We start from the raw sequence: 13959 nt of genomic DNA, 5'->3' as shown, positions 1-13959 counted from the left end.
CAGAAAAAACAAGATATTTAACGGATGTATATATTTCACAGAGGTCATAAATGTACATGAATAGTTAAAGAGACAATTATTTATTATATTAATAAGCTTGAATATTCAGTGGAACCATCCTTAATATTTATGTTGCATGATATATTTTTATTAAATATACATTTGTAGAAAATGTCTTGCAATTACTATATGTGTACATCCCTGGAACATTAGGACATCCGTATGTTGATTTAGTGTGTTACGTGATAATTGGTATAGTTTGTCAGGGAAATATTTAACCGGCTAGAGTCTTGTATTTGTACGGAATAACACTTGATACTACATAGCGAGAGATTGTGAAAACTGTTTATAAGAATTTTAGAGGTAACTAATGAATTGATAATATGTTAGCATCTATACAACTCTTCGATCTAAATCACGTTGAAAGAATTTGAGATGAATCAAATAGCCTAAAGTTTGAATCTGACGTATGGAATTGCTTACAGCATTTACAACGTTTATAACGCAATAACAGAATATCTAACAGGTACAACTATAATCAGATACCTAATACGTAGATACGACGAATATAAGCAAAACCGATATATTTCAATTTATTACATAATTTTGGCATTTTTATTGCAACGTTGAATTTATAGATTCATTACAGTCTGAGCTCACGAGGATTGACGACGATTTCCTAATAGTTTGTCACAGGTTTTACCATATTTTTCTGTAAGTGTCCTGATACTTACGAATAGGGGTGGTTCCGGAGTTCTTTCAGATTTTACCAATACATACAATTATGACAGTCGTGTCTCGTCATAGTGCTAATGAAATTTCAAAACGTTTCATATAGTGCATACAATATACCAACATATCAGAGTTTTTTTATGGTAAATGTTCAAATGATACTTTCGTTGGCTGCTGTAGAATATAAATTGGATTTCGACTGTTACATTAAAATGAGAAACACGAAGAATATGAATAAGATCGAAGCTTTCGTCAGCTGATTTCTTATGTTAATATATTTCTAACGAAAAAAACAGCGTTGCACATAATTTGAAAAATAAGCCTTAAACGACATTCTTGTTAATGGGCATTTCTCATCGTTTCGGTACCTACAATCGATCTTATAAATTGAGAGCTTAAAAGCCAATAAGTACAAGTCAGTAGTTCGTTAAGAGTGATTTATATGGATCGCAAATAGCTTTTCATTGCCAAATCCTTCAACCGACGATCCTATCTAATTCAGGATTCGTAATTCCTGTAGCTATATCAAAACGACTATGTCGTAATGTTAATAAACCGTTTCGACAATTGCAACGAACAAATAAATATCCCTATTTGCACGGTGTAAGACATTTTTAACCCGACACTGACATACACCGATTCGCTCCTGTACCCTTAAAATTTCCCTACATATTTTGCGACACCCTGTATTCTCTCGTCCCGTCTCCCTCTTTTTCTCCCTATTTTACTTCTTTACTCCTTCAGCTTGCCTTTCCAACTCACGACCATTCCCTCCTTGCTTCTCCGCGTGGTTCGTGTGTCTGTTTCAGCCTGTCGTTCTCCGACGCTTTTGCCCTCTCTCTGTCGCGTCCGACCAACCCGTAACCGCCTCTTTCCCCTGCTGCCGACTCCAAACACGACTTCGTGTTGCGGAACGCCCGGAGGGAGTCGCTGCAAGGTCGTCAATTGCATCAGCGACGGTAGCTCCGCACGCTTCCTGCTTCTCTTCTTGCCCGCGCGCCACACTGCTCACGGATCGTGTTCGACAACGACCAACCGATTTCGAGTTCGTTCCAGTCCACTCTATTTAGACGGCCAACCGCGAAAATCCGAACGAAACATTCGTGCTTTCGATGCTTCGTACGAGTAGATATCATGATTTGTTCTTGCCCGTGCGCTACATCGCTCGCGGACTGTGTTCGACGACGACCAACCGATTTCCAGTTCGTTCCAGTCGATTCTATTTAGGCAACCAACCGCGCAAACCTCGTCGAAACACTCGTGCTTTCGATGCTCAATAGGAGAAGATATCATGACCTGTTGGATGGTTGCGGTATTTTATGGTTGTTCTGAGGTGATGTTCCGAGCTAGAGCAAGTTAATTGATCTAGTGATGTTTACGAGGATTGGGTAAACGACTTTTCGTCGATGGTTGCAAATGGGTTAATTGAAAACGAAGATTTTTAAGTTGAGCAGAGTGTTTACTTCTTAACTTTTTTTTCTTTTTTTTTTTTTTGAAGCGTTATTTTGATGAGCAATTTGTCGGGTGATAATCGATGATGGTTTGAGCGGTAGGGTAGAACGAGGTAGATTTGAGGATTGCGATCGATTGATTTGATTAAGAAGTTCGGTTGCCTGAATTCAGGCGTTGAGAAATGAAAAGTTCATAGAGATAAGGCCAGACGGGTTCGATATTTCAATTGCATTATATTTATTGGAAGAAAAAGGGAGGTATAGATTTGGTATTCAAGAGCGCAATGTTTGTTATTAGGAACGTTATTTGATTACGAATTTATGGGAAAATTGAAACAGTGACTTGACGATTTTGAGATGCTTTCCGTTGATTTACTCGAGTTATTGCAGCAACCTCTTCAATGTGGTTTGGATAGTTTGCGTGAAATGTGAGTTTGAATAAGGATTTGTTTATCCTTTAAATTTGGAATCTTTAAACAGCGCGTTCCAAAAATAAGACGGTATAATACTACAAATTTCACGTGTTAAATGCCGCTGCACGTAGCACAGATCTTAACATTTATTTTTCTATAAGAAGCCAAGAAAGAGAGAGAATATGTACGTACTTTTATATCTGATATCAAAAATACACGACTATGCGAGAATATATGAATCACAGAACTCATATACTCGAATCAATCAGAAATTATCGGTGTCTCTTACAAGTGGTGTTGAAAGTCTTTCTTATAAATGTGATTTTCAATTTTAGTTATTTAACTTGTTCGCGCAGTTCAAAAACCTGCAAGTTTACCTTACAGCATTCTTTAGATCGTTTTCCAGTCGATCGTGTTTTTCTATTATTAAAAGATTTTATATTAAACTTCTTCTTCAAATGCTAAAAACTGGTAAATACAGTTAAAAGATGCGCGAGTAAGAAATTGTCGTTGCGAAAATGTACAGCTGAAATCGCAACGTATAAATAACAATTAAGGATCGAAACTAATCATTGATGAATTTGATATGGATGTTTCAAGTTGGACGTAAAGTTTGACACGTGATGAGCGGTTTATTGATAGTTAGATGATCACATTTTGGAAAGTGGCCGTTATTAGTCTGGATTAATTGCTTCTGGATTTAACTTAGATACCCTAAACTACGGTAGAAGCACATACGAAGCTTTGTGCATTTAAGCCATTAACAGTTCGATAGTGGTATTTTGTAAAGTAGCTCTTTATCGTGGTTAAAGATCTAGTTACCAACCTTTTCGACACGATCAATTTACATATTCGATATTCTAAACTAAATTTACGTAAAGCTTTAATATTAGAAAATAAGCAACTCGCTGCTAGATTAACTCTTGAAAGCTATCGTCAAAGAAAATTAAATTTCTGCTATTACCGGTAAAATTTAACTAATCCTTTTCGCTTTAGATCAATAAAGATCGATAGAATTAAACGAACGCTATGTATATTTAAATGTTTCATCGCTATGCGATGTTAAATAAAAAATAGAGAGATTGTCGTTTGTGATGGTTACAAATAACATCGGGATAGCATTTACGTGTGATGGAATTTCACCTTCGATAGCTTTTACAGATTTATTTTGCTAATATTTGAACAACTATGTGTGTGTGGTTAGAAGTTACTACGAACGATACTTAAATGTTTCCAATTGAAATCTCCAGTTTAAACGTTTTACTTATCGATCTACCAATTTCATTAGATGGATAATTAAAATGTTCAAATAAGATATTCTAACGAAAGTTCAATTCAGGAGCAACAATTTGTTCGTGTTCACTCGAGCTGAAAATACTGTTATCGATCACTTGGAGTTCATTGCTGTTGAATTTGATTTAAACGCCTTAAATTTCTGTAGAAAGTTATACGGAACTTTAATAGTCATATAAGTTCAGTTGCAGTTTCATGTTGCAGTCTATGTGTTCATGTTGGACTTGGAATTAATGGCTTCCGTTCAATGTTATAATGTTATTCGAAACTTCTATTATCTATCTATTAAATGGTAAAGTAGTTTCGTGAACCATCTTTGTTTACGAGTATTATAATCAAATCATTGTTTCTTCTCTACTTGCATCGCTCTTCAATAATAACATTCGTGCTCCAATTTAAGCTGCTATAAATTGAAAACAATTTCAAACACACAGACAAAATTCACATCTGAAATTAAGTATCATTTTTTCTATAACTCATTATAGATTCCTATCGTAATTAAGCTCTATCGTGTATCGGAAATTGGAAGTTACTTGTTCATGATAAATTTCAATTAAATAACAAAACTCTCAATTTATATGAATGCTGTTCTCAGTCGGATCGATTAAATGCAGCAATTAAAGAGAAATATTTGGAATTGGTCAATAATTTATTTTTTAACAAGTTGATACTAGACTTCGATCTGTCAGTGAAGAGTGCGCAGAAATTGTCGGATTCGTCCGATTTAACCAACGGAATGCTATCTGACTGTTGTTCATTGCAACATTTGCAAAATATTTTTAACCGCAAGAAATTGAAGAAACTAGATGTTTGTAGCAACATCGCGTGGGTAAATCTATTGCTGAGGATGACGAATAATTTCTTCAAAAAGAATTACGATAAAAATCATTAACCCTTAAATTTTAGACAGTGAAATGAAGAATCGCGGAAAGATACGATATAAGCAATAAAATAGTATACAAATATTATTGAAAATCGTAAAAAGAAACTGATTTATATATCGTTTTGTCATAAATATTGACACAGTAACATCTCTTGGAATGATAAATATTTTAAAAAGGTCCGTGATACGGTGAATCAGGGACGCAACAGAGATTTCCATAATTTGAAAAAGAATAATTTATCACAATCGTGTAAATATTTATGTGCTTCGATTTCTTCAAGCTCCATGATACAGAATTCAAAGTAGAAGAAGAGAGCGTAACGAGAAAAGTATTAGGAAATCTTGGACTTCGCTTTCGTAATCGTTACCTTAGTGAATAAGATTCAATAACTTAAACAGCCTAAAAAAGAAACTGCAAATGAAACGTTGCGTTAACAGTGACACCTGATCGATTGAGCAAGGATCAAATCGCGAATCCGGTTCTTAACAAATTCGCTCGAGCTTTTTTTTATTCGGCTATATAGGGTGCCCCTTCGTAACTGGATCAGACTATGATCCTGAAACGGCGAAGGATAGAAAAGAATTTCATTAAGCAAAATTGAACGGTTCCAAACGATGTGGTGATTCGATGATGCTAAATGACGCACAAGTGGCAATCTAATCTTTAAAACGTCGTCGCTTGCAAATTACATCAGGTCGTGTATTATTCGAAGCTGTTTCATTTCTCCTTATGAAATTTTCTTCAATCTTCTATCGTTTCGTACTTATAGCTTGTCCTAATTGCACGGAACACCCTGTGTAACTTCTACGTCTCTCATTCTACATTCACAGTTAAGTAAAATCCTCTAAATCCGTAAATTCTCGTATATCCGTTATCGTAGCATGGAATTCGATACAAATAAGCATTCGCTAAGAAGTCGACGAGAGAGAACAGCCATCGAACGCGAACAGACCTTACGTAACGAAACGTGATTCGTCGAGCCGATGAAAAACGTCACGTCTGGGACGGCAACCATGAAGTTTACGTCGAAGTTTAGCAACCGTGCACCCTACAAGGAAGTCGGCTGTAACGTCGTCAATTGCATAAGCGGCAGTAAAGCTTCGAGGTTTCCTGCTTTGCACTTCAATGCAGCCAGTCGACCGATCCTCAGATTTTATCTCGTTCTTAGTTCCGCGATGTTTGCTCCAAAGTGCCAAGGAATTCCGTGGAATTTCCACGGAATCCCGTCCGCTCTGACTTTTACGCGTCACGAGGCGTTGAAATATACGAAACCTTCCGCTGCTTGGTCTAATAAATATTAGATGCGATCACTGTTGCACGATGCTACGTCAATACATGTCAATAGAGAATTGTGTCAGGATCGTATATCTCGATGATGATCGTAATCGTAATTGTATCGGTAATTTTAAAAACGAGCGAGGAATTATCAAGTAGGTTTTTTCAAGAACTATAAATTGATTACTGCACTGCTTTAGTACGTAGATAGATCAAGTAGCCATTTTACGCAGTAGAATTGATCATTCTAATTGCAAAAAATCGACAGTCCAATGCGACGAATGCAACTTCCTTTTAATCTAACAGCAGCTCATTCAATTACAAGCTGCTAAGAAGTAGAATCTAAATATAAATCGAAGCCCTAAGTGTAGAACAAAACCCTTGCTTAAGGATAACTTTGACGACGATATAAATATAGGAAATATAATTTATTGGAATTCTTGAAAGGTCTAAAATTAGTGAATTACGCAGAATAATCTGAATAACGTTCACGTACCGTACAATACTTTCTATTCTGTTTTTTCTCGTTTAAATTACTCTTATGCCCCGTTTGCGTGCATGCGGTTTTTTGGTGCACATGCGAGGAGACGATAATGAAGAAACGAAAGACAAATGATGTATATTTCGATTCTACCAAAATGAAACATTTTCTTTTCTTTGTACACGTGCCTCAAATAATTATGATGATCCATAGGTAAATCGATCGTCTCTTCCTATTAGGGATGATGTTTTTCTTAAAGTTATTCTTCGATCTAAATTATCCTGGAACTTTCGTTTTAATATTGTTGATTTTTTAATTATTTCCAATGAATGCGCATGAATGGCCCATGACTCGATAATATCTGTGCTTGATAAATTACCACGAATAATATCTTAAATATTCTTTACGATTTCAAATGGACCATTTACAAATATTAATAAAGTATTCTGACAGAAGGGAAGTCGGTTCAGGGAATATTTATAATAAAAGATGAATCACTTATACGTAATTAATCTTCCACTAAAATTTTACTTCTTCCCGTTCCCTCATTTATCATTCATCATTCATCGTTTTTCAATTGTTATGTTCCTCGGTTATTTTTTTAAAACCTCGTCAAAACATTTTTGCCTAAAAGAAATTCAATACAGTTCATAAATATTTGGTACAAAAATTTCACTAAATCGCTAAAATTTTAATTAATGCAGATAATGTTTCCATCGTTTTTAGAATTCCAATACAAGCTTTTTCAATAGAAAATACAAAGGAGCACTAGTTAATTATAAATCGATCAATTATTCCAACTTGTGATTTGTCATTTAAAAACATCGAAGACACGTCGATTCGATAAAATAAATCTCTAGCTTCTGCAAGTGAATTGCATTAATTTTCAGTGTAGAATACTCCGGTCAGAATACTCCAAATTCTTAGCTCTTGTAACTATTTGAAACAAATATAAAGAGAATCTCATAAAATAAAACGAATTCCGAAAGATTTTAGACCGTGGACCTTTAAAGATTAAGAAACTAAAACAGTTTGATAAATAGATTTTTTAAATTAAACTTATGAATACAAATTTCGTAATACTTTGTTCATTTATTATAAAATATATTTTTTAATTACTTAAAATTTGTGTAATTCGAAATTAAATTTTATTTCTGTCATTTTATTAAAATAGCTACAAGAATAAGAGAAACGTAGCAAAGTCAAATTTAACTAGCTAACTAGCTTTGTAACTAGCTTAAGCTAAATTTGATGTAAAATTCTTGCCATGTTAAAAGTAATAATGCATTTATAGGATTTGCATTTCTTAACATTTATATTACATTTCGTTTATAATGCCAGTATTATACACGAATATAAGTGTATTAAAGATATAGGAAAGATGTAACGTGGAGATGTCACGAATATTTATTTAAACATAACGTTGTAAAAATTTTCAAATATATCACTTTGAACATAATTGACCTATTATATTTTAAGTGATCGGCTTCGTGCATTTCACGCATCAATTATCATGCTTAATATGCATTAACCTAGCTATATTGTAAAATTTTACTCGAATTCTGAAAACTCGTATCGTGTTAAACTTGTGCTTTCATCCTGTTAAACTTCACGCTCAAACATAAATGAAGCAGTATACATTTTCATAAAACAGATTCTTTCTCTCCTTACGGATACATCAAATAACATAAAGCGAAGAAAAATGAACAAAAATTATTTCTAATAAAACAGTGACTTTGAATCGAAACGTACTACATTTATCTTCCTTCAAATTCGTTGATACGTTTTGAATGAAAACACAATTACTACGCCATCGGGAAAAAATTGTAAAAAAGTACGTCCTTGTAATATTCCACTATTCCAATCGTCAATATATAACTTAATAACATTTCCTGTAGAATTCTCATCTCAACGTTTCCGCAACAGAATCACGTTTTACCCCTAAGAGCGAAGCATTAAGATCACCATTCGTAATTAAAGTTGCCATCGAAGAAGCCCTTCGAACAAAGGACGCTCTAGCTCACCCCCTGACAATAATGCAGATGCAAGAAGACTTCCAGCAAGGTCAGCAATCGTATCTCCGACCTGTTCGAAGCTTTGATGCGAGGGCATCTCTCTTAAAATCTTCTGCCAGCTTTGCTAATCCCGATAACAAGTAAAAGGAAAGCGTAAGGACTTCTAAGAAATCGTTCTTTCGTGTCAGGGACAAATTACCAGGGTCGAATCGCGTAGAATAGAATTGAATGGCGTCTTTTACAAAGGAAACAGGCCTTCTAGTGACTGGACTGAGGCAACTTAAAAGACTATATACAATATAATGCGGAAGTTCTATATCGACTACATTTAGAGTCTCGTAATGGCAAATAAATATAAAATTGATCGGGAGATTCCGTCGTTTTGTTCTTTGAGAGGAAAGAAATTAATTGTCCTAGATCTGCTACGTTCTTTGCATTATTTTCGACTGAAATTTACGTTTCGTTATCCTTGGAGAGTTCCTTAATTTGTGAAAAATTAGAAGGAATCGTCGTTGATGGAGTGCGGATATTTATGCAAATTTGTAGTTCTATAGATAGAATTAAAGAGATGGAACTTACGCAGAAATTTGTTTCACCCAGTAAATATTTTTACAGCTGCTCTACTTTGGATATTTTAGATATTTTTCCACATTGTTCGCGCAATTTTCCGTACATGCATAAAAATCTGCAATCTAGTTATTAATAATTTCTTCCCTCGATACCACGCCAAAGATCTTCTTAAAGGATCAATTCCTTTTTCTCGGTAAAAGAAGAGCAAGAAAACATTGAACCGTCTGTTCAATAAAACATTGAAATTATTATCAGTTAGTCTTCGATATAAAATTCACTGTTACCGCGTCTACAGGTAATTCAAGTATGTCCCGGCATTGTTGAATTTTTCATTTTTATTACTAAAATATTGCTTCAGCGAGTTTTCTTGAAGTTTCATAAAGACTCAAACAAGTTACCACTTTATTTAAAAACTGCTGTAGAAGATACAATTTTTCTATCTAATGCTCGTAAATACAAAGTGCAACCATCTTAATTTCATCTCATTTTCTTTTATCACTTTTAACTTCATCTAAGATGCGCTCTGTTACAGAATAATTTATTGATCAAATTTTTATATGTCTTACGTCTCATAATAATTTAGCCGCTCCACTCATTTAACGTAGTTACTTAGTTTGCAAGACAAATTTACTTTGGTCACAAAAATGTCTAGGAGATTGATGTATGTATCTACTGGATTTCTACGTACATGTAGAGCCTTAATGCGTTCCTTCGGCCAAGACAGGCTAACTGCACACGACAAACCTGGCCTTAAATTTGGCAACGAACAGCGTGTCGTGATTTATGTTAATCTTTGTCCACGGCCAGAAACGTTTCGATAGAGCTACACTGTGACCAATCCGTGCAAGGATTAATTGGACGTCGGCCTAGAATCGAAGCGTCTCTGAACGTGTTCGGACCTTCGTCGTAAAATACTGAGAATCGCCTCTAAACTCTGTCAGTCCATTTCGATGCTTTCGAAAGTTACAAATTTACGCCCTTTTAAATGAATAAAATAACAACATTTTTGGAGTCTTTCAATATGAAGTATGAAAAGTATACAACTTCATCTAATGAAAGATTTTTTAGTATTGGTACATAGGAAAATTTTGCTCTGGAATAAAATTAATCTTAAAGTTTAAAGGAATATATTGAGAATTATTGAAATTCTATGGATGCTATTCGAAATTTAAAATTTGTTTAACTTTGAACACATGCTTCCATTGTGAAACATTGGAAATAAAATTAATTTCAAAATCTTTCTATTTTTCATTCAGGTAAAATGTTACAAGGAAGAATTTAGACGTTCTTAATGTGAAATATCAGAGGTCTAGAAATTCAGTTGAATGAAGATTCTTGGAAGCTTTAATCCGTTGTTCAGAAAAATTGATTGGGTCATCTATTATAAAAACTTTGAACTACAGCTAATTTCAAACGCTGATATATCAATTCTTATTTATGAAAGATGCTATTTCTTCATACAGAATATATCAAAAATCACATTTTTCAATGCCATTGAATGATTTTGATATTTCTAGAAATTCAAAGCTAATGACCAAAAGAATCTTGAGTCTTCATTGTCAAATATCGGAAATATAAATAATTTTACATATTTAGACATATTTTCTAACAAGACTTTAACGCCTTTACTTTTTAATAAAAATATCGAAAATTGCATCCAAACGATATTGATCTCAAACTGTCGTTGCTTGAAAAATACATGTATCGTAGAAAAATGGTGTTTCACAATATCCAAAGGTCTACGTCCGCCGATCAACGGCCTAGCTAACCCAGAAACCAACGATCTTGTCTTTCGCAACTAGCGAACTGTCCGATACTCGGCAATCAAACGAAAAACAACAAGTGTCAAAAAACGAGTCCCGTTCCACAAGATCATCCTAACCGATCTACTTTCGAATTCCTCTTGTAGAGGCGTGACCATTCCGTATAGTTCGAGATCCGACAATCAACCTCGCTATGGATCGTTAAAGCATTAACCAGGAAAGATGTAATTAAGTAAAGATCCCTCTGAATTGGGACGATAATATTTACTATTGGATGTAGCGATGCGAGAAAAGAACCACGTGGCAGTTAATCTTTGTACAACGCGAAAGGAAGCAAAGCCATGTAATACTCGTGTAGCTACGTAATAATAAAACTATAAACTATAAAAAAAAATAGACTGACAACTGAAATATATTAAAATTCAGTTTGATATTTTTCTCCCAATACTCATCTTTCAGGGATTTAATAGTCCTCTTCATTTATTTATATTTATTGCAACATGTTAATTGTCACTATTATTATCACCAAATAGTAGGAAATATCAACGTTTAGTGATCGACCAATGTTCTTCTTAAATTATGTATTAAATTACGTATTAATATAATCCTTCTTGGAAAAATTTTGTCGATATTAGTATTGTTTATAAGATGCATTATATACCGTACTTGCGTAAGAGATTTTAATTTTCTACAACTTTTCATTCCAAGAGTATAATAAGAGTACGTTTGGTCCGAAAACTTTCGACAGCCACTCTATATAAATTTTCAATGTGTAACCGATATTCCTTTATGTTTTACCAATTATTAACCGATTATTATCAAAGATTTAATTGCCTAATTATAGAATTCTCTACTCGATAAATACTCGATTCGGTAAACAGGTTACGAGTTCTTGTCGATGGGCGACACAACTGAACGTTGTTAGCGCAGATAGGCAGAAGAGAAAAGAAGAGAAATAAAGAGAAGGAGAAACAAGAAAAAAGGTAAATCAGCTAGGGCTACACGTACCGTTGCTGTTTCTGCAAACACACGGCTGCCTCGTCGATTTGTTCTCCAGTTTCACTGGTTGACCTTGACTCGATAGGAAGGCCTCTCGTTTCTTGCCAGTGGCCTGGACAACCTGGTTGCCATTCTGGCCACCCTGCACCACCATCGCGCTCGAGGTCGAGCTCGTAGGGCACGAAGTGCCGTTCACAGTGACCGAGCATCCGGTAGTCGAACCTGCCGGCGATTGATACTCCTGGAGCAACACTCCCGTCGTTGGTACCACATTCCCTGTCGAATTCGGTGACGAGAAGCTGTTGATCGTCAGCGTTGGCGTGTTCCCGGTCACCAGAGACAGTTGAGGGGAGAAAGTGTTCTGGTGCAAGCCTCCTGTTCACAGAAAACATTATCATGTCAGTATTATCAGTGATTCTACATTTGGCTGTGTGAAATATCAGTTAGTGTAATAAATTAATAGTATAGCCAGCGTTTAGAGAGATATTCTCTTTGCCATTCGTTTTTCATTTTTCCTAGTTTATAAATTCTTATACTACCTTATCACTTATGTACTATCCTAGCCTACTACCCTAATATACTAACCCTAAGATACTACCCTAAGTCAAATGTTAGAAAACGCATAGAGAAAGATTTTGAATGAATCATAAGAATGAACTTTGTGAAAAAAACGTGAATGATCTTATTATAGCGCGTAATAAGTTGCGATCGGTTGATTTATGGTACTGGTGAAAAGTTTAAATTTTTCTATTCAGGATTATATAGTTGTATTATTGAGGATGATGACGAGGATGATGAATAAGGGGAAAAACTGCTCGGTTTACGATGAAACGAATTTTAGGTGTTATCGAGTTTGAATCGCAGCAATATTGCATAGAGGGTATAAGCTGTTTGAAATGAGATAAATTTGAAGTATTGCAGAGTTTCATCTAAAGTAGGATTATGTATTTGTTATATATTATTATATATTATTCAGTTAATACGTTAATCATACTAAATATTCGAGGTTGTCGTGAAATGTTCGAGGTTGATATATATGTATGTGAAATGTTGGTATATACAGGATGATAAACCTTTAACGTTACCAACAGATATAGTTTAATTAACAATTATGGAATAGATCATATATTCTCGTTTAATTTAAGGATAAAGTTTGTTCGTTCTACAAAAATTCATATACGTTTCAATTTGAAAATTGAAACGAAGTATATAAAATGGTATTAACTAGTATGTACATGATATTATTCAAAGAAGCGTAATCGATTAAAATTCACTGCAAACTAATAAGTAAAAATGCATTATTCATTGTAGTAAACATCGTCTTTATTCTTGAATATTTCTCAACATGTAGATATATTTCTATTTTTAAATTATTAATGAATTATTCAATAAAAATGGCTTAATTCTGTCTAGTTATTTAAATCGTAAAGTAACAACTTTTTAATTTCTTAATTTACTTTATCCATTACAATTAATTGATTGTTAATTGGGTTATAAAATATTATTTCTACGAAAAAAAGCAATTTCATAAAGGAGGAAACGAAATCCGAATGAATAAACGAATTTTAGACCGTTTTCGAAATAATTAATGCTAGTAATAGTAAAAGGAAGTAGACAATAAAATCGGCGAGTAAGATCCTCGCGATTCGGATAACATTAATTAAGCTACTAACCACGAAATATCTGGCTAATTATTAATACAATGTGGTAGACGCAATGAAACCACAACTTCGACCAGTTTCAAACTTCTACTCGATAAACCGATTTTGTACGGTTACCTACACTTTTGTGACAAACGTTTCACACGATTCATACGTTATTTGTATAATAAAAACATTATGCAAATATTTGATTTATTCCCACTTGCATTTTTAATTCATAATAGCGTCGAGTATATCGAACAATTTTGCGGAACGAGGTTGTTTTCAAAATAATTATATCATTGTTATTAATACATTATAGAGATATGTATTAGGAACATATATTGTTAATTATTTAAGATTATTTTGTACTCTATGTTTCATACGTAAAACAAAAGGGAACATATTCAGACAGTACAGAAAAACACGGAGAAATGTGATAT

The 13959-nt window shown here is 34.1% G+C and overlaps 1 protein-coding gene across 8 annotated transcripts in view; it reads right to left on the bottom strand.

Annotated features, from left to right (window-relative positions):
* The window catches only part of LOC100645596, a 356587-nt gene that overhangs the window by 92281 nt on the left and 250347 nt on the right, over nucleotides 1-13959 (bottom strand). For all 8 annotated transcript variants that reach the window (XM_048407495.1, XM_048407498.1, XM_048407500.1 and 5 more), the window contains one exon: nucleotides 11886-12251. In XM_048407495.1, coding sequence (XP_048263452.1) covers nucleotides 11886-12251 — 366 coding nt within the window. The remainder of the gene's footprint in view (nucleotides 1-11885; nucleotides 12252-13959) is intronic.

This window comes from Bombus terrestris, chromosome 7, assembly GCF_910591885.1.
Source record: "Bombus terrestris chromosome 7, iyBomTerr1.2, whole genome shotgun sequence".
Classification (NCBI taxonomy): Eukaryota; Metazoa; Arthropoda; class Insecta; order Hymenoptera; family Apidae; genus Bombus; species Bombus terrestris.
This window is presented reverse-complemented; position numbering and strand designations above follow the sequence as displayed.